Source organism: Myodes glareolus, chromosome 2 (genome assembly GCF_982192425.1).
Source record: "Myodes glareolus chromosome 2, mMyoGla1.1, whole genome shotgun sequence".
NCBI classification, from domain to species: Eukaryota; Metazoa; Chordata; class Mammalia; order Rodentia; family Cricetidae; genus Myodes; species Myodes glareolus.
The window spans coordinates 52283057-52310164 of NC_142027.1; the positions used below are offsets into that span (position 1 = coordinate 52283057).

Consider the following 27108-nt stretch of genomic DNA (forward strand, 5'->3'; position numbering starts at 1 on the left):
AAAGACTACAAATGCACCGTTGATACAAACCAAGCCTTTTCATTTGGAATTACATAAGTTCCTATTGTTAAAAGCTAGTGATTGATTGTGGGCTGGGACCTCCCAGCCTCCCAGCTATCTCATTTAGAACTTTTCCATTTCCTACTTTACTGCTTAATCTAGACAACAACCACATACCAAAAATGGAACTTTCCTTTAATTGGTATTCACAATCTCATTTTGCTTAGAACTTTAATATTTTGAAAGAACACATGGCCAGTACTAATGGTGATCGTGTTCCATTGATAGACATCTACAGACTGAAGAACGAGGCCCTGTCCTCCTCTGTTGGTGAAGGGCATCCTGTCACCCATTCTCTCCATAACCTCAGAGAAGTCTTCACTGCTTTCATGCCAATGAGCATTCTCATCTTATCGTGTCATAGTGGGGGTGGGGGTGGGGGGTTCTAAAATATACTACACAGAAATATAATCACAAGTTATGAAAAGGGGACATGTACGCTTGCTATAGGTACTTTTACCATGAATTTTCCAACCCTGATTTGATCAAAATCTAAACCTAAAGGCCGGAACAATTTAGATTTCTTTCAAGTTTAATTGTTCACTTTGAGAAAAGCCTCAAGGTCTTGTAAGAATGGTAGCAGGGCGGAAGGAGAAGCAGGGACCCAGCTGCTTTGCACATCAGAGAGCCTGAAAGTGAAGAGCAGATTGGATGAGAAGCAAAACCACAGCCCAGAGTCTCTGTTCACTTGCTCTCACAGAATCACTCAGGCTCTTCAACCTGTCCTCTCCCAGCAGTTCTCCTGACTGTTCCCACAAGACACTGCTAGGGCAGAGAGTACCATCCAGCTCTGGAGATCCTTAAGGAGGAAAGGGATCCTTCTGCTCGAGGAGTCTGCCCCTGCCTGATAGGTGCTGAGAATGAAGACACCGCCTGCCATGCTTGGGATTCCAAGGTTGTTTAGCAAACTCTTAATTCTCCACGTGGGCTTCTGGAGCATCCTAGGTAAGGCACCTCCTAAGGGGATTTCTTGTTTTCTTCCTCAGTGTTCATGTTGGCGACAGTTTTCCTTGTTGAGCTTGCTCAGGGGAGAGGGATGCTTATGTCCAGCATACAGCTCAGTAGTTACCTTTGCTTCCTGAAAATGCTAGAGGGTGAAAGTGAACTTAGAATATGGGATTCACCTGCCTACAGAGCAAACACGGAATCCATACCTTGTCCAAGTTTCCTAGAAACCTGTCCTGATGGTAAGTAAAGATATTTTACCAGATGTTAAAAATGCTTAAGTACAAATTTGTCACCATTGCCCATGAAATCTCTCTGGCTGTCATACTAATGGGAAATAAATCTCATGTTCTCTCCACATGGATGTCAGCAGGAAGTCGTAGTGCTTAATTGCGTGGGGAAGGTGTTGGATACTTGAGTTCATAGCTGTGGCCATGGTTACTCTCAAATAATGTTCAATCTAAATACGTAGTGGGATGAACTACGAAAACACTGGACAAGCATCATGCTGTGAAGTAGAGCAGCGAGCGCTGGTGTTGTTTCATTGTTGAACGAGGAGATTCGTAAGCAGTTGCCAACTGAACATAGAAAGCAATTTTCCATAGGTCATGCTGGCTCATCCCTACAAAGCTTTTTTGTTATCAAAACCTGCAGTTCTTCTTTGTCTTACCATCTCTCGACACTTTGCTTCTGCACAGCAACATGCCCTGGAGAAGGGGAATGCCTGTGGAGTGGTTAGCAGAGGTTTCTTTTTCCTCAGTTAATTCTGGGCTCAAGTATATTTTAAAAATTTTTCTCCCATCAAAACACAAGCATCTTTCATTAAAATTTTTTTTAATGATTTTATGTGCAATGGTGTGAAGGTGTCAGTTTTCCCAGGAACTGGATTTACAGACACTTATGAGCTGCCATGTGGGTGCTGGGAATTGAACCTGGGTCCTCTGGAACATTAGTCAGTGCTCCTAACTGATTAGCCATCTCTCCAGCCCCCATCCCTCTGAATGTGGGTGACAGTTGCATGGCTGTGGTAGACTGCGTTTTGAATTCTAGAATTGTGAACCTTAGAATTCAACTCTGATGTCACCAGACCACCTATCTAGGGGCAGAGTAAAACATCGCCTCAGTCATCCAAGCCCCTACTTATTAATGGTCTTCAGCTGGAGTCAAATATTAAACTGAATCTACTTAATTCTAAGAGATCAATTATAGACTTACCTCTGTGGAATAAAGGAAAAATTTAATTCTGCATCACAATTGGACTCTCCGCCACATTCCATTCTTTCACCCAGTATGCTATAACCTTGTATTCATGCACATAAACTTGGTTACAGAATTAGATTCTTTAGTGATTCTGCCACTTACATTATAGAGCCAGTTAAGTTTCTTTTCCTTTCTTAGCCCTACTTTTCATTTAAAAACATATAATAATTATACCTAAATGATGTGTCTTTGTTATGTCTGTACTGCCTAGCTATGGTAAGCACATGCAAGTAAAGCTTGATGAATGTTAACGGTAAGTTTGCTAATAGTTCTTTTCGTCAGTACCTCCCACAAAATCCAATTAGATGAGAACTAAGGTTTAACATAAGTACATTAAGTAGTTCTGATTTTAAACTTTTCATCATTTTTAAAATGTCAAATGCTATATGTATGTATATGAAGTCTGATACAGGTATATGTTTTAGAATGCTTAAATCAAGTGAACTAACTTGCCTATGACCTCACATACCTATTATTTTAAATTCATCCAGTTATTAATTTTAAAATAATAAGCTGCAGTTACGCTGCTGCGACTGAAACTTTTTACTTCTGACCAGTTTTGACTTGATGCTCTGTGATCAAGGTTTTCCTAATACTTGTTTCAAAGGTAAAATAATAAAATATGTTGTATAAATTTTTTAGACCCAAATGTAATGAATCAAAATATATGTAGAAAGTGAAACAAAAAGATTTAGACAAGCGCTGTCCAGGTGTCTTATACAGAAGTTGATAAGGTGGATTGCAGTGCTGCTCGGGTTGAATTAATGGATTAGTGAATTACAGCATCACTCTGAATTATGAATATAGACTGGATGCTGGTGGTATGACTCAGTGGGTAACGGATAGAGGTGCTTGCTGCCAAACCTAAAACTTGACTTCAAATTCTGGGATGCACATGATAGAAGGAGAAAACCAATTTCTGCGTCCTGAAAGTTATCCTGTGACCTCTATACATGGGTTACACACACACACACACACACACACACATACACACACACACATACACACACACACACACACACTAAATAAATAAATGCAATAAAATAAATTTTAAAAGAATATAAACTAAGAAAGGAGCATAACACTAAATAAATAAATGCAATAAAATAAATTTTAAAAGAATATAAGCTAAGAAAGGAGCATCTGGTGAGGTTTGAAAGTGAGGCAGTGCTAGAGTGCTTGCCTAACTTTCGTGAGAGCTTAGGCTCTGTCCTCAGCAACCTGCTGTGCCCTTCCTCCAAAAGAAGTAAAAAGTAATCTTTGGTAAAATGTATGATTCTGGACAAAACTGATGGCAGTTCCAGCCCATGAAACTATACTAATGGCATAAAGAGCCTTTATATCTTGAAGAATTCCTATGACTTTCAACAACTACTGAGTAAAGTAGTATGTTCTCAAACGATTTAAGGATGGGTTAAACATCTCCCCCAGTTATAGTTACGTAAAATGATCAAGAGCTGTGCTTTTTATGTTTCTCAAAAATTGAAAAAATAGAGGAACTCTTCCCAGTTTCAAGAATGTCATTTCTCTCTTGCTGGAAATAGAGTACAAACACCTGTGTCTCATGAGACTAGGAAGTTCTGAGTGCAGGTTCTCAGAGATTGCTCCATCTTTGAGGGTCTGAACCACTCATTCAGTTGAGGCTCAACTGAGGACTTCAACTTGTGTGTGTGTGTGTGTGTGTGTGTGTGTGTGTTTGATCTGGAATAAAGGAGGCACAAAATCTTTGATTGATCATTGTTTATTGTAATAGAAATAGGCCCAGTAAAGGGATAATATTTAAGGTCTGGTTCCTTTGAGAACACAGTGGCTAGAGTCATGTTGCCTGCTTGGCCTTGCCTGTGTCTCCTTTCTCCTGAAGGTGAGCATTATGATGTTCCTGTGTGGAGCCACTTTTAAACTGGGTCAGAGCACTCATGCTCCAAGTCAGTCTACAATCCCTTGACAATGTAGCATGTCCTCACCTTACTTTACGATGTTTTCAGTTTTAAATTTTATTTATGTTGTATGTATGGATGTATTTGCATCTGCATGTTGTGCGTGCCTGTAGAGTCCAGAAAAAGACATTGGATCCTGGGGAGCTTCAACTACAATGGTTATGAGTTTCCTGAGATGGTTGCTGGGAACTGAACTTGGGACCTCTGGAAGAACATCAAGTGCTCTTATCTGCTGAGTTATTTCTCCAGTCCCTCTCTGTCTCATCTTCATGATTTCAGTATTCCTGTTGAAATGTTCACATGAAATACTGGAAACAGAGCTGCATCTTTCCCCAAATTCCAAACACCTTTTGTGTATCAAAAGGTATCTAGATACTTATGCAAATACCTAGAAATACTTTCCTATGCTTCAGGATTTCCTGGATTGAGCACAATCAGATTAAAGTATGTGCTGATTGCCTCCTTAAATTGACTCACTAGCATCATAGGGCTCTTTACGCTCCTGTGACTTCCTTTACCACAAAATAAAATTTTCCTCTTTTGTATTACTGAAGTTGAAACTATTGCCAAACCTCCACGGGACTTTCCTACTTAACTTACATTACCTGGATGCTTTTCTGTAACTTGGAGTTTAAATTTGCTGAAATAAAATGTTGAACAATCTCTGTTGTGCAGTGGTTAAGGATGGGTATATAAAAATAGCTTTATCAGTAGACCATGGCTGTTATTGGTTATAAACAGCAGCTCTAGTCCTCAATTCCTCATCTGACAAAAGAAAACAGTCATGTGTTTCATTGAGGTGTTATGCCGACTAAGTGCCTCTTTTTTTTTTTTTCTGGACAAATACCAAGAACATTGAAGAGCATAAATACTGTGTCAATTTAGTTAAGAGTGATTATTTGTTATTGTTTTCTTTTATTTCAAATTTTAATTAGTTTTATTGTTTTCTTAAGTGATATTTCCTTCCAGGCTAGCTCCATGTCATCTGTTAACATCTTCAGTTGGAATGAGCGCTAACACACTGTGAGTTACTCAGCTTCTCTCACAGTGTCAGTAAGGAGAAGCATTTGTGATTTTGTAATTCACTTTTCTCAAGTTCTCAGTTCTCTTACCTTGAAATTACTTAATATCGTATCCCTGTCTTATTGCTCTTGCCCTTATGGTTTATGTGTTTATCCCAGGATAGGATAGGAGTGTTTCATGTGCTTGTGTTTGTGTACATGTAGGGATGCCATTCTTTGCATCCTCAGAGTCTGACATGACATCCCTGTTAAACACAGATCAGGGAAATGTCTGATAGACCAAGTAGGACAGTCACAAACAAAAAGAAGTTTATCTGGTAGGTCTCTCTAATACCATTTCCTCTTCCCTAACTGCCATGTTCATCCAGTGAACAGCCTGGAATTCACACCTATCACAAATAGTCTATGGCTCTGAAAACATTGGCAGGAGAATCATTCAGATTTTAGCTGGATGGTCATGGCTCGTTTTATTTTCTTCTGTAATATTAGAAAAGGAAAGTGAACTCTGAGGAACAATTGGCAGTTTTGTTTTGTTTTCCCACAAACCGTGTTTCCCACAGGTCAACCATGTCTGGAGCTTGAGAGGCACCGAAGTTTAGTGTGTTGTATTAGGGAAGTGAAGAAGTATATTGCAGGGAAATGAAAGTAGACTTCACTGTACCTTTCTGACATAACAAAGTCTTACTGAGCATCACAAGAAAACACCATTCCCTGGCATCTTTTGTAAAACACAAACTGGTTTCTGATAGAATGAGAGAAGCTTACCAAACACTACTGTCAATGACTTCTCTTCCTGAAAGAGATCTATGGACCTGGTATCTCTGGAAGACGAGGCCCACTTATACCAGGTGGTCAGGGTTCCCTTGACCAGAAGCACCTGTAACTTGTCACCATGAATCTTTCTTCTCTGGAGTCACCAAAAGTTTTCTGTTGTCCATTGGAAATATTTACATGTTATCTTCCAACCTAACTGACAGACACTCACCATTGGCACATAGGATGGACAAGGCTTCACGAAGTGGCATGCATGGGAACCCTAGCTGCGGAACAAAGGCAATGAGCAATAGGGTTGAAGGTGACATGAGGTGACACTTGCCACCTGGTAGACTTACAATGAAGTACCAAGAACCACCTTGGAAAGAGAGCCAAAGCTCTTTAGTTTGTAGCTGTGGCAAGCTTTTCTGGTCAGTCTTATTCCATAGATTTCTATTTATATGAAAGCATTACATTTTAGACAGCATTCCATTTTTCAATTTCTCTATTTGTTTGCCTGGCACAGATCCCCTCATAACAGACCACTGTTAATCTCTTGAAAGTAGCTAGGGTTCACTTTTCAGAACAGAGGTACTCGGGAAGACCTTTGAAGTTTTGTTTTGGCTGCAAGACTTATAGTTTTTTTTAGTGACTTTTGAGAATTACTCAACTTATATGTCAGTTTGTAAATCCATTTTTTAAAAAGATTTATTTATTTATTATGTGTACAGTATTCTCAGTACAGATCTCATTACAGATGGTTGTGAGCCATCATGTGGTTGCTGGGAATTGAACTCAGGACTTTTGGAAGAGCAGACAGTGCTCTTAACCGCTGAGCCATCTCTTCAGCCCGTAAATCCATTTTAATATAAAACTTGTAACACTTGTCATTTATTATTGTTAAAATATAATCTAAGTATAGTGCCAAGAACTTTTCCTACATATTCCCATTCACATTAAATTTTTGGATTACAGCCTATGCCTTAGAGAGAGTAGTGAATCTGGGTTTAAATTCTCATCCTGAGTCTGTCTCCCAAAAGCTGGTGACCTATGATAGATGGCTTATTTGTTCTAGGATTCAGCTTAAATGCAAAGATAATACCAGTGATTACCTCACAATAATTATTGTGATGGACTGAAGTAACACTCTGAGTGATTCCTTAATTAGGATGTTTCAACTTGTAAATTATCAAAAATTTACAATGATTTGTAAGTGATATGAAATCAGTAGAAAATACACTTCAAACTTTAAATGTTGCTATTTTCCATGGCTAGCAATATGTGTTGTGATAGCCTTTAGCAGTACTGGCTACGTCCCTACTCAACTATGCAATCACTAAGGTAAATGGCCGATACCATCCAGTATACCACGTTGCCAGCATTTTTGGCTAAGTGTATTCTAAACTTACATGAAGGACCAAAACTTCACTATGAAAGAGACTTTAGGTTAGTTTACTTGGAATAACTGCAGGCTAATCTATTTTGAATAAGTTTAAGGAAGGCTAGGCTCAGATGTGGTGCTTGGTAGACTAGGTTTACTAAATGAATTTTGGCTTACAATAATGTTAAATCATGATGGGTGTATCAGCACATGATTCTACCATAAGGAGTACTTCCATATATGATGCCCAACAGTACTTAACACATAGCAAGAACCTGAGAATTGTTTGTCATCTTTCCATTTGCCTGTTTTTGCCCTGGATCTGGGAAGGGTGTGTGCACACTGATAAGGAAGGGATAGTGCAGTGTGTAACTACATATGAATGAGTAGAGGAGGTTCCAGAAATACCTGGTAAACAGCTTAAACTGCACATATGCTGCCTGGATGACCTCTCAGATCTGTGCTTGTCCTACTTTAAGTATTTCTAGGAGAGGAAATACCACAGGCACCGTTGAGTATTTAAACACAAGTGGTATTGTATTGGATGCGCTTGTCCTATACAACTAAATTTAAGAGATAGTCTTTAAATTCTTTCCCAAAATGACATGTCACAGTAACTATTGTACACTCTAGCCCTAGAGGAAACTATGTTCTTACAAAAATATGAAATCAAATTTAGATGTTTCACATATAATTATAGAGATGTAGATGACTTAAGAGGAAAAATAATAGATGATTATAAAATTTCTCTCAATTTTCTTATTTCATGGTCTCTGCTGTGTTTTAAGTGATGTGTGAATTCATGCCACGTATGTGCTTCACATGGAGCTAATTCTTTCCTGGTCCATTTCACAGCAGCCTCAGTTTTGTTGTAAGTTATGTCTCTGAGACCAAGACACAGGGTTTCTTCCTTCAACAGTGATTCTTTTCCAATCACAGTTCAGATTTTAGCTTAGAAGTCTATGCATTGCTGTCATCCACACTGCTCGAGACATCCCCAGAATCTCTGGGAATATCTTAGTTATGGAATAGGGTCACGTACCATAAAGTAATACATTTAGTCAAAATAACAAACCATGAGATGAGTGGTTTCTGAGTGGAGTGCAAATCGCTCACTACAGTTTCACATTACTGCAGTTCTAATTTTGTGGCTGTGGCAACTACCTTAGGGTGGGAAATACAATACTGTGCCTTTCTGATGTGGTGCCCGTGATTTTCTCAAGTGTCTGGGCTGATGTCATAGGCTGGTTAGTGTAAAATTACAAGGATGTGCATGAGTTAGGTGGAGGCCAGTACTTCAAAGGATTCCTACAGCCCTGTTTTCCAGGAAAGATGTATGTCTTTCTTTGTCTCAGTTAGTGTAATATCCCTCCACCCTTCATCACTGCTAAGCTTTAAGGTAAGCAGATTATATTATCAAATATTGTCTAGAGACATTTCCTCCTGATTGTAAATATTTAATTATTAATACACCATTGGTGATAATTTTATTTTTCTGAAATAGTTTACATTTCTACATTCATCTCTGATATTATAACTCAAATGAATCCAATCTTCATTTTTTCACTAATTTCACTTAATAACTATGACCATTTTTGAAGTTTCTATAAATTGTAAGAATTTTTCGATGAAGGCTTGGTGATTGTCGGTTGGAATTTGCTTTAAAATAATAGTTATAGTCAAGGCAAGGCAGTTGAAATAATTATAGAATATCATAGAGCCTGTTAAGGATTGGAGGTGGCTTCGTGAGGACAAGACCCCTGAGTTTCCCTAGGGGTTGGGTTACATCCCTCTTCTTTCATGAAACCTTTCTTGACCAACACAACCAGAAGAACTCTCAAGGATCTGAAAGGTAGGAGATTATGTCATATCTAAGATAAAAAGTCTAACTATAAAATTCTATTAGAAACCATCACATTCCTAGTGATCATAGGCACTGGGATGTCTATACACTTAGCTTATGGATAACAAGAAGACACAGTATTCATACTATCTATTGCTGATTATCACCATGTATGAGAAGTTCTGAATAATGTCCAAGGTAAGACATTTTCCATTAGCGTATTCCTGGTTTAAGTTCTAACTAATTAATATGTTACCATTGAGTTTTAATAATATGTATGTAATTTGTAAACTAACAAGTTTGTAATATTTATCCTCAGCAGAAATTTCCCTCGACATGAAAGTTAACTCAGAACTGCCTAGCTGTGGAACTGGCCCTGAGCACATATGAATTCAACTGCTTGTGCTCACGTTAAGCATGAATTATACTCAGGATCAGTAGAGTTTGATACTGGCTGGTATCCTTCATTCTTTGTGATAGTACATATTCCTACAACATTTGTTTTTATTTTATTTTTCTGGTCATTTGGTTGATTATTTCCTTTTGTGATTTCAGAATAGATATTTTTCATATGGAGATAGAAGTTCTTCAAAACAATAATAACTCATTGGTTAGACAGTAGCTGGCTATCTCTTTGTGTGTACAGTTCATATAGACTATAACACACGAGTAGCTTTTGGAAGAATTTTTTACAGGCTCCTCCACTTCTAGTGGCTCACAAAGATATGTCATATGAAATCCTGATGGTGATGGATATATATTTTGTCTTACTACATGTGATTTCATTATTCTTCATTGAAAATTCCATATCAGGTATGAATGTTTGAGACAAGCATCAGGAACAATAATACCAAGGACAAAGTGACTGGGAGTTGGCAGATAAGTCAAAGCCAAAACCAGCTGTGATTATTCCGTCATCAGAAAATGTTTGCTTGAGAAGACAATCCAGCCCAATGGTAGCTGTGTGCATCGTGCGTGTCACATAATTGATTGGCACATGTCGAGGCAGGCAGAAAGGAATTGTCAACATGCTTGCCAGACAGAAAATGAGGACTGTGACATCTGACTCAGTGGATCATTCTCGATCTACTAACATCAGTTACAGGCTTTGAGCTTAGGAAAAAAAATCTTGCCTTATTTGCACACATACTGATTATTCCTGATTTCAAATGCTGTAAAAGCATTCATCTTCTATTTATTCTAATATTTGAGAAAAAGTTATATGCCAGCTAATGTGATTGTCAATCACCTTTATCCTGCTCAGAAAAATACTCAGAAGCCACAATAAGGTTTCTGTCATTGCATTCCAAATCAGTGACACAGTCAGGGCTTTTCTGTGTGTATTTTGTGTGCTCAAGTGTATAGACACAGAATGCTAAAGATAGACTGTGCTATTAACATGAGGTAACAGTTCTCTGGCTGAATGAAAGGGTTATACATTGCAGCAGAGACAGACTTTGTAGACTAGGACGAGTTTCACAGTCATACATTGAGGGAAGTGAAGATGTGTGTGTGTGCGGGCGCGCACGGGCGCCCATGTGTGTCTGTTTTGAGAACTGACATGTAAGAACTTTCCTATTTTTATAGTCGATGTCTATCTCAGTTTGAAGAAATTGAGATCACTGAGATTGTTCCAATGGCTCTGTTGAATAAATGCTTCCATTTTTCACTGATTCCATGCTTTCTATATGTCTACCCAAGTTGGACATCATATTTTTTTCTTTGGGGGCAGGAGAATTTTAATGTTCCCCAACAGTGCTCATCCTCTTCATTCTGGAATAACCAATGACCTTTATCATGTCCAGAAAGTCATGGTCCAGTTGTGTATCAGTTCCTGAATCTGCTGTGAGACTATTCAACTATTGAGAAGCCTTTCTTTTCCTGCTCTGCCAGACTCCAGTACCTCAACAGTCTCAACTCTGATGGCCAAGGGCTTTTCCTCCGCTCAAGGGCAGCTCAGCTTCCAGTAAAGCATGCCAGCAGCCCAGGCCAAGTGCTTTGTGCCTATGTACAGCGTGACTCTCGCATTGTTAGGCATGATCATTTCCCATGTGAAGGCCAATTCCACAAAGACAGACCTCATTTCTAATTCCTATTCCCTCTAAGAAAGAGTGCACGGGACTCCTCCTAACCTTGTTTTCAAGCTTGACTACATTTGAGGAGAAAAAGAGTAGTACATAATAGATTTATTTAGAAAACGTCCTTATCATTACATAATTGTCGTATGAATCAAAAGTAAGCTCATTGAGGACAATAGGTCTTTGACCACAACCACCTTGCTGCTCACAAGTACTCAGGAGAATTAAAAAGGGAAGTGAGGAGGCTGAGGTCTCTTAACTTGAGAGAGGAACGGACTTTGGAGACAAGGTTTCACTTGGCCTTTCCACCTTTGGTTTCCTTGCTTTTTGTTGCAAATCTGACCACATCAGGTATTGTTCTGTTAGGCACTTCCTTTTGGTCAGTGACCTTATCCTTTCTCTTCAAGCTTTTGAAAATCTCACCCTTAGAACTTTCATTTTGTTTTGCTCTCAAGCTTACTCTAAAAAAAAAAAGAAAAAAGAAAAAAAAAAGAAAAAAGAAAAAAATTCGAAGCAACTGAACCATGACATCTTGAAGTGAAGTTGTCTGAGAATCCAATATAGTTACAAATAAGTCAGTTATTGGAGATGCTGAAAGTTCTCTGCAGGTTCCTAGTCTCTACTCGACTCCTGAGAATTCCATCAAATTTCAGTTGTTCTAAGCAAGAGTTGATGAGATCTGGGCAAAAGTTACAGTGATAAACTTATTGCTATGAAATAGTTAAATAGTGAAATAGTTAAGGCCCTAAGCATTCCTCATCTTTAAAGAAAGCTTTGACTATAATCTCATTTAGGCATCGTTGTAGTCTGTGATTCCATAAATCTATTCAGAAAAGTACTTGAACATGAAAGTTAGTGAGGAGGTACAGTACGCTTAATGCCATGAAATAGAATAATTCAAAACTAAGAGTCTGGCAAAGTGGCACACTCCTTTAAACCCAGCACTGGGGAAGCAGAGGCAGATGGGTCTTTGTGAGTCTAAGGCCAGCCTGGTCTAAAGAGTGATTTCCAGGACAGCAAGGGCTACATAGTAAGACCCTGTCTTAAAAATTCAAACCCAAACAAGAAAGCAGCCTAACAACAACAAACTAAGAACAATTCATAAGGATGGAGGAGAAAGAACTTGAAATACTTTAAGACCCTGTGTTTAGCCTCGTCTTTAATGTAAAAAGAAGAAGAAGAAAAGTGCCACAAAGTATATAACAAAAGATATCTTTGTGTGTTTGCTTATTTTGTTTTACCAGCTTAGGGAATTCCATTCAGTAATTTCTAGATGCGGCAAACATAGCAGTCCTAATATGGAAATGAGGCCCAAAAGGTTCTAAAGTTGTCATGATCATGATGATCATGGTCCTTTCCCAAAAGGAACAACACAGCCTTTCAGTTATGAATGAACACGTACACACAACTGTTTTCTGAGCAATTGAAGCTTGTAATTTTGAAGCCAGTTTCTGTTCCTAAATACCCATGCTGGTTGAATATTTTGTGGACAAATTGCACATGTATTTGTTTCAAGGAAGGGGTGTAATTAAATAGTTTTAAGTTTTATGATTTTTGTGTTTTTAATATAATACAATTATAGGTTAATTAAAAATGGTATTAGTAAATGTAATTACTGGCTAAGAAATAATACAAACAAAATAATGGTACATGGTAAAGACCTCATTATGACTTTAAAGTCTCAATTTTCCTAATTATTAGCATATAACCATGAACAAGTTCTTTAGTATTTCAACCTCCTCCATAAAACTGAACTCATAATATTATTTTCTGGGGGAGGATGAAACTCATTAACTAATTGTTTGTATGTTTGGTTTTTTTTTTTTTTTTTTGAGACAGGGTTTCTCTGTGTAGCCTTGGCTGTCCTGAAACTTGCTCCTTAGATCAGGCTGGCCTCAAACTCAGAGATCTGCCTTTCACTGCTTCCAGAGTGCTGGGATTAAATGTGTGCACCTCCAGCACTCTGTGAAGCAATTTATTTTTAAAGCAAATATTGATTATGTGCCACACTGAGCTAGCGGAGATAAAGTACTGAAAAATAGTATTGAGGAAAATTATGGAATTCTGCCTGAGAAATATTTGGTGGAAATAATTGCTGTGGTATCTGTGGTTCTTTGAGAAGATCATACTCATTTCAGTTTTCCTTTTGTGTTTTAGGTGAAGAGTCATGTTCAGTACAATTTAGAGTTCTCAGACATTCGGAATATGCCACAGTGGGAGAGTCCTTTAAAATGAAATGTCCTGTGACATATTGTGCTCAGAGACCTAATGTGACTTGGTGCAAGTACAGTGGAAAAAACTGTTTACCTCTTGAGATTGGACCTTGGCAACATACTGATTGGGAAGACGAGGACCAGGTTTCAGTTTTTACTCTCCGTTTTGAACCAGTATATCCCAGTGACGATGGGTCGTATGGTTGTTCTATAAACTTTAATTCTGACATTATTAATAGCAACATAATAGACCTCCATGTGACAGGTGAGTGCTCTACCCCAGACCATCTATAGCTTTCCCATCCTGTTGCTGTGAAAGAGGCAATCCCGACTTTCAGACACTTTGGTTACAAGTTGGAACACTTGTATCAGATCCACAGTCTACCTCGTCTTCCAGGCTGTGACAGTAATGAGGACATAAAGTATTTGTGGAGGGGGAGAGAAGGGTGGGGTCAAGAACAGTAGAGGGAAAATAATGCAAGTTACTGATCTTTTTGAGACAGGATCTCACTGACCTGGAGCTCTCTTTGTAGCCCAGGATATCATGGAACTCACAGACATCCACCTGCCTCTGCCTCCCTAGTGCTTGGGTTAAAGGTATGTGCTGCCACAGCAGGCCAGTTCCTGACTGTTCTTGTTGTTAGAGATTAAAACATTTACTTAAGTTCAAAAGTGATCATAATATCGTTTTCTTTTTTCTTCATTGTTTTCCTGTTTTTTGTTGATTAGAATTTGTAGAAGTTATGTTAACATAAGCAGAAGATTTGTAGCATGAATAAACAAAGAAATTAAGATGTAAAAATACCCTATTGTAATCAGCTTGGAAGACTCACTATTATAACGATGACACACCCCAAGATTGAATGTCATCTCCAACAAATCAAACTTAATTCTAAAATTCACATCATATTGTGTAACAGACCCTGCGTAGCCAAAATAATGTGCATAAAGAAGAAAGATTTCTCTATTCCCAATTTCATTATTAAAATATAGCTACTTAAATACTGTGGTGAGATCAACATAGAATTGAGAGTGTAGAATAAAATTCTGTCTATGAATTTATTTATTTCTATTATTTTTATAAATTTCTATTATCTTTATTTTCTGTGCATGGGTGTTTTAGCCGGCAAGTATGTCTGTGTACCACATACATGGCTGCTGCCTCTGGGACTGGAATTACGCATGGTTTTGATCTACCATGTGAATGCTGGGAATTGGACCTGGGCCCTCTGGAAGAGCAGGCAACGCTCTCGACATCTGAGTCATCTCTATAGGCTCTCAGTTTACTTTCAGATGTTGTTTTTTTATTTTTGTTTTGTTTTTTGAAACTGTGTTTCAGTGTGTAGTTTTTCCTGGCCTGAAACTCGCTGTGTAGACTAGGCTGTGGTGGAGCTCAGAGATCCCCCAGCCCTTTTCTCCAAATACTGGGCTTAAAGGTATGTGTCACCTTGACCAAGACCCTCAATTGGTTTAAGTATAGGAAATTAACCTACAAAACTACTTTTACATCAAACCGTATATCTGCATAAAAAACTAATTTTGATCTTGGATTTTGTAATTATTTCCTAGATATTATTATAAAAGCATAAAACAGCAAAAGCAGACAGAAAAGACTGTCACAATTCAATATGTTTCTGCATCAAAGATCATCATCACGAGTGAAGAGGCACATCACAGAACATGAGAAAGTGTTTGCAAATCGCATGCTTCCTGTGAGACTATTGCCTAGAATATGTAATGAGTCTCCGGAGCTTTCTCCCTACCTTCTTGGATCACTTCAGGGAGGAACCTTTCCAAGCTGAACAGCACTACTTTCCATTGCCCCATCTTTGTGTGTGTGCATGTGCATGCAAGTACACATACATGTGTGCATATATGCGTCTGCACATGTGTGTATGTGGAAGGCAGAGGTTGACATTTGGTGTCTTCCTGAATTGCTCTCTACCTTATTTTTTGAGACAAGGTTTCTTGGTGAACTTGGGACTCAATGGAATTGTTAGGCTGGCTAGTCAGTGAGAAACTGAGATGTTCCTGTTGCTGCCTTAGCACTGGATTAGAGACAGGTGCTGTCATGTTCAACCTCATATGTGGATACTGAAGATTCAGCAGAGGTCCTCAAGCTCACACATGTGACCCATCTTCCCAGGTCCAGCCTTATCTCATCTCCATCGTCATCGTTGCAATGCCATTCCCATCTATTTCAGAATATCCACTTTTATACCTATCACAATTATCCCTTTCCTTTGTAAGGTCTATGTCCCTCATTCATCACACATTTCCTTTCCCTGTCCATTATATCAAAATATGTCCAGTTCCATCTAAACTTATAGTACCTTACAAAATAGAAATCATATCTTGCTTTTGGGAATTGTTGCTCTTTTGTAGAAATAAAATACATTTTTTTAGGATTAGTTTAAATTTTAGCTAAATATATAGTCTTCTTTAGGGAAATGGGGATTACCGGGAAAGAGGGGAAATATTCCTTCTATTTTTGAACCCAAGAGTACTCAGGGAACTGCCTATGAAATGTGGAAAGAAATATGTCCTGGAACTATAAAAATTCTTATAATTAGTAAAATTTGGAGATACGATAAAAGTATTTTGATTGTTCCCCCTTGAAATATCTTTCCGAGGGAATACTGGGAATGCCCCCATTTTTGCATACAATTCATCTTTGTTTTTTATGTTCATAATAGAAAGTGGTTTGTGTCAGAACCAATGTGAACAGAAGGAGGCCCGGGTATTCTTGAGAAAGCATTTGTCTCCTAGAATGAGGAAAAGCATCCTGTGAAACAAAGCAGAGCACAAGGAGATTGTCTTACAGAGCCAGGAACAGCCACCCCAATATATGCATTGATTTATAGGTCTGTGTGTCTCAATTGTCCTAGGTCAGTTTCTGATTGGGGACATCAGATGTCCCAAATGACAAATGCAGAGGTCATTATCTGTGCAGGAAGATGCGTGTTGTGTGAGAATGCAGGAAGTGAGAGGCACAGTCTTTGTTTCAAAATGAACCCCTAGGATCTCACCCAGAACTTCTTTTTCCTGTTGTCATCCAAAGTCTCAGGAGCACTTGGGGCTTGAACGTTTTGTTATACTGCAGGTGTCAGAGGTCACACATGGTCTATCTGTTCATCTACCCGAAGAACGAGGAGGAGAGAACCAAAGAAGTCAGAGGAAGGTTATACTGTGTTGACAGTAGTCTTTCTTTAAGCTTGAAAAGAACTCCTTTGCTTTGTGTGCCATGATCTCAGGGTGAAGTTCCGTGAATTATGCATGCTGAACTTGGCCTGGATTGTTAGATTCTCTGTTGTGGCAACATTGGAGTCCTTTCTAAATAACTCTGACCTTAGAGATACCACCTTAGTGTTTACGCAAGCCATTTTAATACTTAATCTTATTTTCTATTTCAGAAAGGACTCAAAATTTTTCAGAACACCATCTAACAAGTAAGTATGAAACCGATCAAAATTAGCAAGTTTGTTTGATGATCAGATAAATAATGGAAATAAGGTCTTCTTAATTGGGTTTGTTTGTATTAGATTCTCTATTGTTTGCCATCAAACTGCCTCCCCACAGACAGCTGTGTTTGCTTCTTGGCTGCTTGCCCAACCTAAACAGCAGCTGCAATACATTTGCCTCCATTCTGTACCATTAAACTATGTGCTCACTGTATGTCCTCCTTAAATTACTCCTGATTGTAACCTCAAAGAAAGGATCTGGGGTCTGGGGGAGGTCACACATACAGTTCAATACTTTATTTCATTGCTTTTGACAAATTGTTAATAGTAACCCCAAAGAAACAGTGTATTTTACATCATAACCCAGAGTATACACACATAAAAAGCAAATCCACAAAATCCGTAGACAGTGGAGTTGTTTGATTTCTGTGCTATGGGAATGGAGGAGTGCCCTGTGTGATGCAGGGGGTTTATCAAGCCCTGGAGCTCTCCTTACTGGACGCGGATCCTCTCCCACACTGTGATATCAGAAGTGTCTCCCAAAGCTACCACGTGTTTCTGGGAGATGGGAAATTTTCTGGTTGAGAACCACTGCAGCAGTGTGTCTTATGAATTCAGATTATTTTCTACCTTGTTTTATACTATTTAAAAAAAACTAATTTTGATCCACAGAGCTGTGTCACAACTTATTTATAAGCTAAAACCAACCTTGATCAAACAGGGATCAGTGAATGTTCACACAGGTCAGTCATAATGAGCGCTAGCTAGATGCTAAGCAATGCATATTTGGTAAAAATGAAAATATTTGTTGTTTGGAGATAATGATGACTTACAAGAGGGAGCAAATGTACAGCATCAGAAACCTGCTGGTGTGAGTCCCAGCTGCCATTCATGAGCTGTCCGCCTTTGGGCACTATTCAGAACAGTAACATTTCTTTCAAAATTTAAAACTGTATAAAGAAAATGACTTCCATAACACTAAACTAAATACATAAATGAAAGGGCCTGGTGAAGTGGTTTGTGAGAACTGCCATAGGGATCTTTCTACAGATGACTCATCCAAGCAGAATGTGAAATGTTCACAAAAGTTAAAAATAGTAGTGGATGGTACTGGGACCACCAAAGGAGAAACAGAGGGCTTGGTCTGCTAGTTCCTTCATTCAGCTTATGACAATGCAAAGGGGTGCTGTCAACTCTAATGCTTCTAGGACTTCTTAACTGTTTTCAGCAGTGTCTGATATCCCAGGTGCCACCAATGCCTCAGGACCACCCACCATGGAGGAGACGGGGAGCAGGACCTGGCTGCTTTACAGCTTGCTTCCTTTGGTGCCATTACTTTTGCTGCTTGCCTGTTTTTGCCTGGTCTGTTTCCTGAAAAGGCACCAAGGTGGGTTGCAATTTCCCTCTGCCCTCATGTGTCACACATTTGGGGTTTGTTTTCAAGGGCTGATAGATTTTTAGCTGGTTAGTGTTTTCTTTCTGGATAATGACTCCTGGGGAACTACTGGTTTCCACTGGAAAACTATATGCATAAATTTGGTCTCGGGCTAGGCATGGCAAGGTATACTCACCACAACCCTGGAACTTTCTCATTCTATACACATCAATCTTAGGTGTGAAGAAGAAAGCATTCTCATAAGCTTTAACCACATTGAAAGTCTGGTTGAAAGAATCTCTTCAACCAACATGCTATTCCTTTTGAGCCCTTTCCACAGCTATCCCACATAATTCCAATGATACCCACCCTTATCTAAATAAAGAATCATTGTCCCCAGCAGGAATTGATATGCATTTGTGCTTTCTATTTCTCTTATAAACACAAGCTTGAATCCAGTTTTTACTCAATAGCATTGCATTTGAGAAGGTGAACTTGCCTATAACAAGAGAGCTGTGGTATTTTGAAAAGGGTTGCTTTTTCCTTTTAAAACCATGTCTTCATTGTCACCATTGAACAGTAAAACTCAACAGAGGCATGCTGATCTGGTACATCTAGATTCTCTATTTCCTTGTTCTTTTCCATGTCCCCACTTTCTATAATAGGAGCACAGTGTAGCTCTAAAGTGGGTAGGACAAAGCATCCCGTGTTTGATGCCACAAGAGAAAGCTTTGTCTGGGCGGAAGTGCTCCTGGATCCCAGAGCCTTTCTGTAGTTCTCAGACATTCTCCTGCAAACCCACCTCTGTATCTGTAACTACACAGCACGGGAAACTGTTCCCCTAAGTTCGTAACAACATCATAATGCAAAATGCATTTAGTCCAACTTCAAAAGTCCCCATAGTCTATCACAGTCTCAACAATGTTTAGACGAACCAAATTCAAAGTTTCTTCTGAGATTCATGCAGTCTCTTAACTATAATTTCCTGTAAAATCAAAATTAAAAAAATAAATCACATACTTGCAGCATGCAATGACACAAGATATACATTACCATCTCAAAATGCAGGAAAGGAATCACAGTGAGGAAATACTGGGTCAAAGCAAGACTGAAAACCAACTGGGCAAACTTCACACTCTGCATCTCCATGTCTGACATTAAAATGTTCTTCAGTTCTCCAACTCTGGTCAGCTTTTCTGACTACAACACACTTTTTTCTCTTGAGCAGGTGCTACTCGATGTTAGTAGCTCTCCTTGGCAAGTATCCCATGACTCTGGCATCTCTAATGTCTTGGGATCTCCAGGCTTCAACTTCACAGCTTCACACAAAGGCCTCTCTAGGCCCCCATTCAGGGATGCTCTTGACACAAGTGTGACCTCGATGGCTTTTTTTTTTCTTGCACAGAGGCAAATTCTATAACCCATTTTGCCAAGTTTTGCTGCTTACTGGGACCAGAACATGAGACCCCCCCCCCCCATTCAATTATGTCTCCACGAACTTTCTGTTCTTTACTGTCTTTGCTTGACTGTCATGAAACTTTCTCCATAGACCAGGTTGGCCTCATACTCAGAGATCTGCCAGCCTCTGCCTTTGCAGTTCTGGAATTAAAGGCATGCACCGCCACACCAATCTCTAAACAAGTTAACAAGTTGGAAATTTAGCTGTCCAAAGGCAAAAGCAGCCACTTTCTTCACCAAAATATTACAAGAACAATCTCTAGGAAACATACTAAAATTCTCCTCTGTATCCTCTTGAAGAAGCCCTCCACAGTTCACCAATTCACAGTCAGCTTCACTGTCTTCCATGCTCCTACTAGTATGGTCCATTAGGCAGTGCTTAAAATATCCACTCTTTCCCTAACCCAAAGTACCAAAGTCCAAATTCCTCCAAACAAGAACATGGTCTGGCCTATCATAGCAATACCCCAGTCCCTGGTACCAACTCCTGTCTTAGGGATTCTATTGCTGTGAAAAGACATCATGACCATGGCAACTCTTCTAAAGAAAATATTTAATTGTGGTGGCTCACTTTGCAGTTTCAGAGGTTCAATAATTCTTATCATCATGTTAGGGAGCATGGTGGCATGAATGCAGATATGTTGTGGGAGTAGTGGCTGAGTCCTCTGTCTTGCAGGCAACAGGAAGTTGACTGAGACACTTGGCAGTTTTCTAAGCATAGGAAACCTTAAAGCCCACCCCCACAATGACACAGTTTCTCTAATAAGGCCATATGTACTCCACCAAAGCCACACTTCCTAATAGTGCCACTTCTGTGAGATTATGGGGGCCACTTTACATTCACACAGCCACAATACATATCTCATTGAGTCAGTTAGTACTGTTCATATACATATAGCTGGGGAGAAAGAAGAATTCTGACTTAGCAGAGACTACACACCTAAAAGAACTGACTCTTGCTCAGTTAGCACCCATCATCCGTCATCAGGCTAAAAGTTGCAGGGCTCCTGAACTGGGATTCTGGCTGACTTAATCTTACACAGGTCTGTGGAAGAAATCAAAGGCATTGCGAATTACTTGATATGATGGCATACTCATGGCCAGGAGACAGTTTTCCTCAGTCTGCACCAACCTCTGACTTTCACAGTCTTTCTTCAATGTTACCCGAGCCTTGGAGGAGGAGTATGTTATAGCTGTCTCATATATCACAGAGCTGACAGCCACACTTGGAGCATTGAGTATGCAATGGCTCCCAACCTTCTGCAACTGTTCTTTACTAGATGCTACTCCTTCCTCTTGGACGTGAAGACTGTTGTGTGATGTAAGGAGTGAGGGGAGGGAAGTGGGCATGTGCATTCTCACAGACTGAGATGTGTGTGGTACATGCTAGCCAGGATAGTTAGGAGGCAAAACTAACAATATGACTGCTGGTGTGCAATGGGGTGGGCATAGTGGGATAGTTTGCTTTGCTTTCTTAACATTATTTGATATCTTTTTTCCTTCCCTTTTCTCAATCTTTCAGGGAAAGGAAAGAAGAATTCTGACTTAGCAGGAAAGGAAATTAACCTGGTATGTTTGAAGTATCTATTAAGACAAATACATTTTATATTATACCATATGTATTTTTTTCAGTAAGTTTATATGGCATTAACACAAACACACACACTCCAGATTTTTCACAGTCATGATTGTCTGCATAATAACTTGTATAAGACAGGGCTCATAAGCAGCTTAGTGTGGAGTGAGAGGAACTCACATTGTAGTCAACAACTGATGCAGAGTGAGAGCCAATTTTCAGTGTGGTCGTTGTAAATAAACCCTCACCTACACTACTACAAACTACCAAAATGAAATTCATTGACAGGAAATCGATCAAAATTAAAAGGAAACAAGTTGGGAAGAGGAAGGCAATTGGGAGGATTGAGAAGGGGTAACAGAGAGCAATGGAGGATGAATGTGAACAAATCTATTGTGTGTGTATATACATTCACACATAAATATATATACATACATATATATTTTTATATAGTTACTATATGGCAATGAAACATAAAAATGTAACAAAGCTGAAAAGTCCAGAGTTATGATCTTATTTCAAAATAGTCCTTCTAAGACAATGGTTCTCAACCTTCCTAACGTTGCGACACTTAATACAGTTCCTCATGTTGTAGTGACCCCCAACCATAAATTTGCTTCCATTATTACTTCATAACTGTAATTTTACTACTGTTTTGAATCATGATGCCAATATTTTTGGAGACAGAGGTCTGTCAAAGGGCTCATGACCTACAGATTGAGAATCGCTGTTCTAAGGGAATAAAAGCGATTGTGTAGGAAACTCCACTCAGTCATAATATACTTAAAAGGGTTAAGCCTTTGGAAAGTGAGTTATAAATCAGCATGCTTATTTTAAAAGTACCTTACAACTGCTAAGTGCAATAAGTATGTAAGGCTAGATGGCTACCTCCGTCTAACATACCCACTGCTTTTATAGAGTGTTACAGGAGAACTTCAGGGGCAAAGAACCATGCTCGTGCTAACAGAGTTTTCTAGGAAAGTGAGCCATTCTGGTGAAGAGAGCCAAGTCAACCGACCTGACAGTCTACTAAAGACTGGAAAGGATAGCAGGGACCTTGGTAACATACAGAGAATTCACAGTTCTTTATCCATTCAAATTGACAATTCTCAGTGCCCCACATGTAGGTTCACTTTGTGTGGGGGCACTCTCTGTCTTAGCCAACCCACCCTCGATCTTTCAGACCTCCAGCCTCAGTGTTATTTCCAAGTGCTCACCTCATAGGAAAAGTGTAGCGGATCGGCAGTTACTGCCTCATTTCTCAAGTTAGCACTAAGCATGTTTTTAGAGCAGAGCTTTCCTCAGCAGATATAAGAGAAATCCTTCTGCAAATGTCACAGTGAGACTTACCAAGGACCATAAGTACGTCAAAGATCAAGAACCTGATAGCTTTTAGGGAGAGCATAACTTGACCGACAAAGACATTTTAAAAAGTCAGAATAGAGCCCTGGGAAAATGGACAGGTGGATATAGCACTCTGCAAGCTTGAGGAATGGGTTTGGACCCCCACACTTATCAAATCTGGGTGTGAAACCAAGAGGTGGGAGGATGTAAAAAGAGGCTGAATTGGGTTCATTGGCCGCCCAGCCTAGTTGAAAGCCTAGCTGAAGTACAGCTTCAGTGAGAACACCTTTCTCAATAAGTTAGGTAGAGAGTAATAGAGGAAGAAACCTGACATTGACCTCTGACCTCTACGTGCACTCACATGGGTGAGTGCACCTTACCTACAAACATACAGACTCACCCCACCCCTCCCATGGCTGAAAGTTAAAACTCTTAATATTAACACATTATCATTTTTACTGTTTGATGTAGGTGGGTCATCTGTCTATGTGTTACTTTCATTGGTTAATAAAGAAACTGCCTTGACTTTTTGATAGGGCAGGATTTAGATAAGTGGAGTAGACCGAACAGAATGCTGGGAGAAAGAAGCAGAGTCAGGCAGATGCCATGACTCTCCTCTCCGTGATGGACACTGGTTAAACTCATGCGGGTAAGCCACAACCTCGTGGTGGCATACAGATTATTAGATATGGGTTAGTCAAGATGTTAGAGTTAGCCAATAAGAGGCTAGAACTAATGGGCCAGGTAGTGTTTAAATGAATACAGTTTCTGTGTGATTATTTTGTGTAAAGCTAGCCGGGAGCCAGGCCGCAGCCCACAGCACCCTATCACTACAACTGTCCTCACTTTTTGTATAGTCAGGAGCAGCTAACAAGGAACTGAAAAGAGGGAGAAAATAACAGAATTCATTTTAGTTTCCACCCCCACCCCCCATCTCACACCATTTAGATCTCTGGCACTATTTGAAAGTATGACGGTTTTCTTATGATAGAGATAACAGCTAGAATAATATTTTAGAATTTAATAGAAACTTTATTCATTCAATATTGGCTTCCATTTCCCAGTTTAGTTCTCTGATCATAATGTGTCTTGGATAGCCCATGACGCTTCCTGCTCCTGCTCTCCTGAGGAGGTCTCAGGTCTTTTTGCCTTGGGCTTAATCTTTTGGTGTTCTATGCGCCATATGCCGATTGTTATGAACTGCCTAATATTTTTTATGGGATTAGTTTTCTTACCATGAACTGGACTGTGATTTTTTTCCATTGAAAGATCATTCATTGTATGTATTTGTTGTGACCTCAAATGACCCATAATACAGCATAAAACAACTGCTTGGGAAGAACATAGTGAATTTTAAATGTTCGACCTTTGGGGCTCAGTGGTCAAATGCCTGCCTAACATTCATAAGGACCTGGTCATAAAAAACAAAACAAAACAAAACCAAAGAACAAAACATTCCAAATCTAACCAACCCTTTCATCCTTTGATAATACAATGCTTACTGAAAATGTAGATATTAAGTAGCTTACATGAAGAACAATAGACGGTCTCTTTCAATGTGCATGACATCATGTAGCCTTTTACTCATAGTCTAATAATGAATATGTGTTGTCATGTCCTTACATGGTGCATCTCTTCTCTCTTGTAGGTTGAAATTGGAGTGAGTCCCAGGGAAAATTCCCAAACACTGCCCTCAGAAACTGCTATTTATGATAATGATCCCTGGTCAAGTGGGCAGGAAAGTTCTGAATCCACAACTAATTCACAATCGGAGGGAAACAAACAGGGCATTGTGTATGCTTCTCTTAACCATTCCGTTATTGGAAGGAATCCAAGACAGTCAAGCAACATGCAAGAGGCACCCACAGAATATGCGTCCATTTGTAGGAAAAGTGAACCCTTGCACAGATGCATGGTATGACAGGCTTGTGAATACCATTGTCTGAACCTCCAGTGTCAAATAACCTTCTTCAACCTGGGATTTTCACATTCAGATGCTTCATGCTGGGGCTGTGCCTTAAAAATTCATGGAATACTTAGTTAAAATTTCTCCTGAAAACTCTGAAGGAGTTTTGTACAAGAGCCTTGAACAATAGACTTTTCTCTGGGAAAACTCATAGCACAAATTGCAGCATAATAGAATGTTTAAATCTGACCATGCCTTACCCAACATGTGAACTTAATATTTCCCTTGGGGCTATCAGAGAGACTTACAGGGAAGAAAGAAGAATGTTATTTGGGTCAGCTCACTACACATTCTAGAAAAAGAATGACCCATTTTTTCTAACTAATCATAAATACCGTAATGATTGTGTGCTCCCAACCAATCTTCCATGATAAGACAATTTCCCATGTCAATTTATAGCTCACTGTTTTTTTTTTAAAGTAAAGAAAAATTATCTTGGACTCAATTCAAAAAAAGATTAGAAAGGGTAATTGGTGCAATACAGACACAGAATATGCCAGATAGACGTGGGGGGATGTATATTTCACCACTAAGGTAATGAGATGTTTATCTCTACCCTGTTAGATTGAGAAACTCAGGGAGTAAAGGATTCATCAATGAATAGTCAATGCATTTGTAATCCATGCAGAAGTGTTTGGATCAAGTAGAGTAAAGTATGCAAATGTGATGCTATGCTGCTGAACTATTGCACATATGAATTCACGAACAAGAGTCAATGAGATCAGGTATTATAAGGCAAATTCACATTGAACGTTTATACCACTTGGTGCTTTACCTGAGAGCAAACTAGAAGGGTGGTTCATGAAAGGAAAGAGTCTGGAATAGACCAGTAGGGGCTGACATACTTTCATTAATGTCTGTTTCTTGCTCCTTATAAACTGAATCAGGACAAATCATATGTAATGAAGTATGACATATGGAGATCACTCAGGTTTAAATTCTGACTTTGTAGCTGCTTAAGAGGGTATATTTTCAAGTTTCCTGAATTTCCAGATTTCTTGAGTCTAATTGTTTAAAACACAGATCATAATTTTACTCATCAGCTTGAGGCTTGAATTCTCAGACTCTGAAACTGAATAGAGTCGTCATTTTAGTATACAGTGGATGGCAAGAGCTAGAAGCCACTGGAACAAACACATGAGCGGCTGAATGAGTGAATGTGGTCTATGTAATTGTGCATGTGTGTTTGTTCCTGTGTCCATACATGCTAACGTGCAAACGCAAGATGTGACTTGCTGAAACAAGACAAGAGAAACCAATCAGATTGCTGTCCTATTTTTAGTTTGCTTAGGAGGTACAAAGCACTAGGACAAATTGATCATTAAAGAAAACAAGGTGTGAAGCAGAGCCAATAGGAACGTGACTAGAGAATGTATTCATAAACACAACAGTGAGGCCTCACTGCAAAACCCTCCTCACCAAGTGCTCACATCGGGTTTCAGTTCCCTAGATCCGGGACAGCCGACTTTGTTTTCAGATACTGTTGCAACCAACCGTACGTAAGCTCGTTCAGTTAGGTGCTTTTGTGGGCATTTATGCAAAAAATGCCTTAGAATAGCTGCTTTAACTGCTCATCTTCAAAATAGAAACAGGAAGTATGGGGGATGAGCACAGCACCCTGTCCCTCTTATCAGATCAACCTGGGAGTTGAGCAAGTCTATCAGAATTGTCTCCAACTTTAAAAGCAAACTTCTATTTTGTTTTAAACAATCCTTTAAAAATGTTGTGTGTGTGTGTGTGTGTGTGTCTGTAATCTGTGCATGCACGTGTGTGTGTGTGGTGTATGTGTGTTGTGCTGTATGCATACGGGTGTGTAGGAGCCAGAAGAGGACGTCAGGTGCACTTTTCTATAGCTCTCCATTCTACTGTTAGGGAAAGGTCTCACACTTAATCTGGAGCTAAGCTAGCAGACAGCAAGCACTGTGAGGGATCCTTTGTCTCTGTCCCCCAGATTGCTAGGGTTATAGTTGCTCATGCTCAGTTTTTACATGGGTTGGGGATTTCATACTCAAGCCCTCATGCCTGCAAAGCAAGTACTCTTACTTGCTGAGCCCTCTCCTACTCCCCCTATTTAAGATGCTCTTAGCCAGGCAATGGTGGTGCACGCTTTTAATCCCAACACTTGGGAGGCAGAGGTAGGCAGATTTCAGTGAGCTTGATGTCCGCCTCCTTTACAAAGCAAGTTCTAGGACAGCCCAAGTTGTTACACAGAGAAACCCTATCTCAAAAGACAAAAAAAAGTTCTTATTGTATTTTATTGTATTTTACAATGAAAGATGAAAGACACTGCTGCTAGAGGCTTCACCTCTATAAATGGTTGATTTTGTTTATGCTTGTACCATGCTTGTCAATGATCACGTATCACTTATGTACACATGTTCTTATTCCTACTTAGTAAATTCATATATCTCCTCAAATAAATCTGCTCTAGAATTA

The 27108-nt window shown here is 39.3% G+C and overlaps 1 protein-coding gene across 4 annotated transcripts; it reads left to right on the forward strand.

The window, feature by feature from the left end:
* The first annotated feature begins 472 nt into the window (after nt 1-472).
* Nucleotides 473-27108, forward strand: Btla (B and T lymphocyte associated). 4 transcript variants are annotated; one of them, XM_048422477.3, is made up of 6 exons: nt 473-1005; nt 13437-13757; nt 16906-16941; nt 18182-18340; nt 21309-21355; nt 24355-27108. In XM_048422477.3, exons 1-6 carry the CDS (start codon nt 921-923, stop codon nt 24625-24627), a joined length of 921 nt encoding a protein of 306 aa, XP_048278434.3. In that variant the 5' UTR covers nt 473-920; the 3' UTR covers nt 24628-27108. The 4 variants fall into 4 exon arrangements, with proteins under 4 accessions (XP_048278434.3, XP_048278431.3, XP_048278432.3 ...); XM_048422474.3 differs by lacking the exon at nt 473-1005 and adding an exon at nt 1130-1247; XM_048422475.3 differs by lacking the exon at nt 473-1005 and adding an exon at nt 1130-1247 and having other exon boundaries at nt 18185-18340.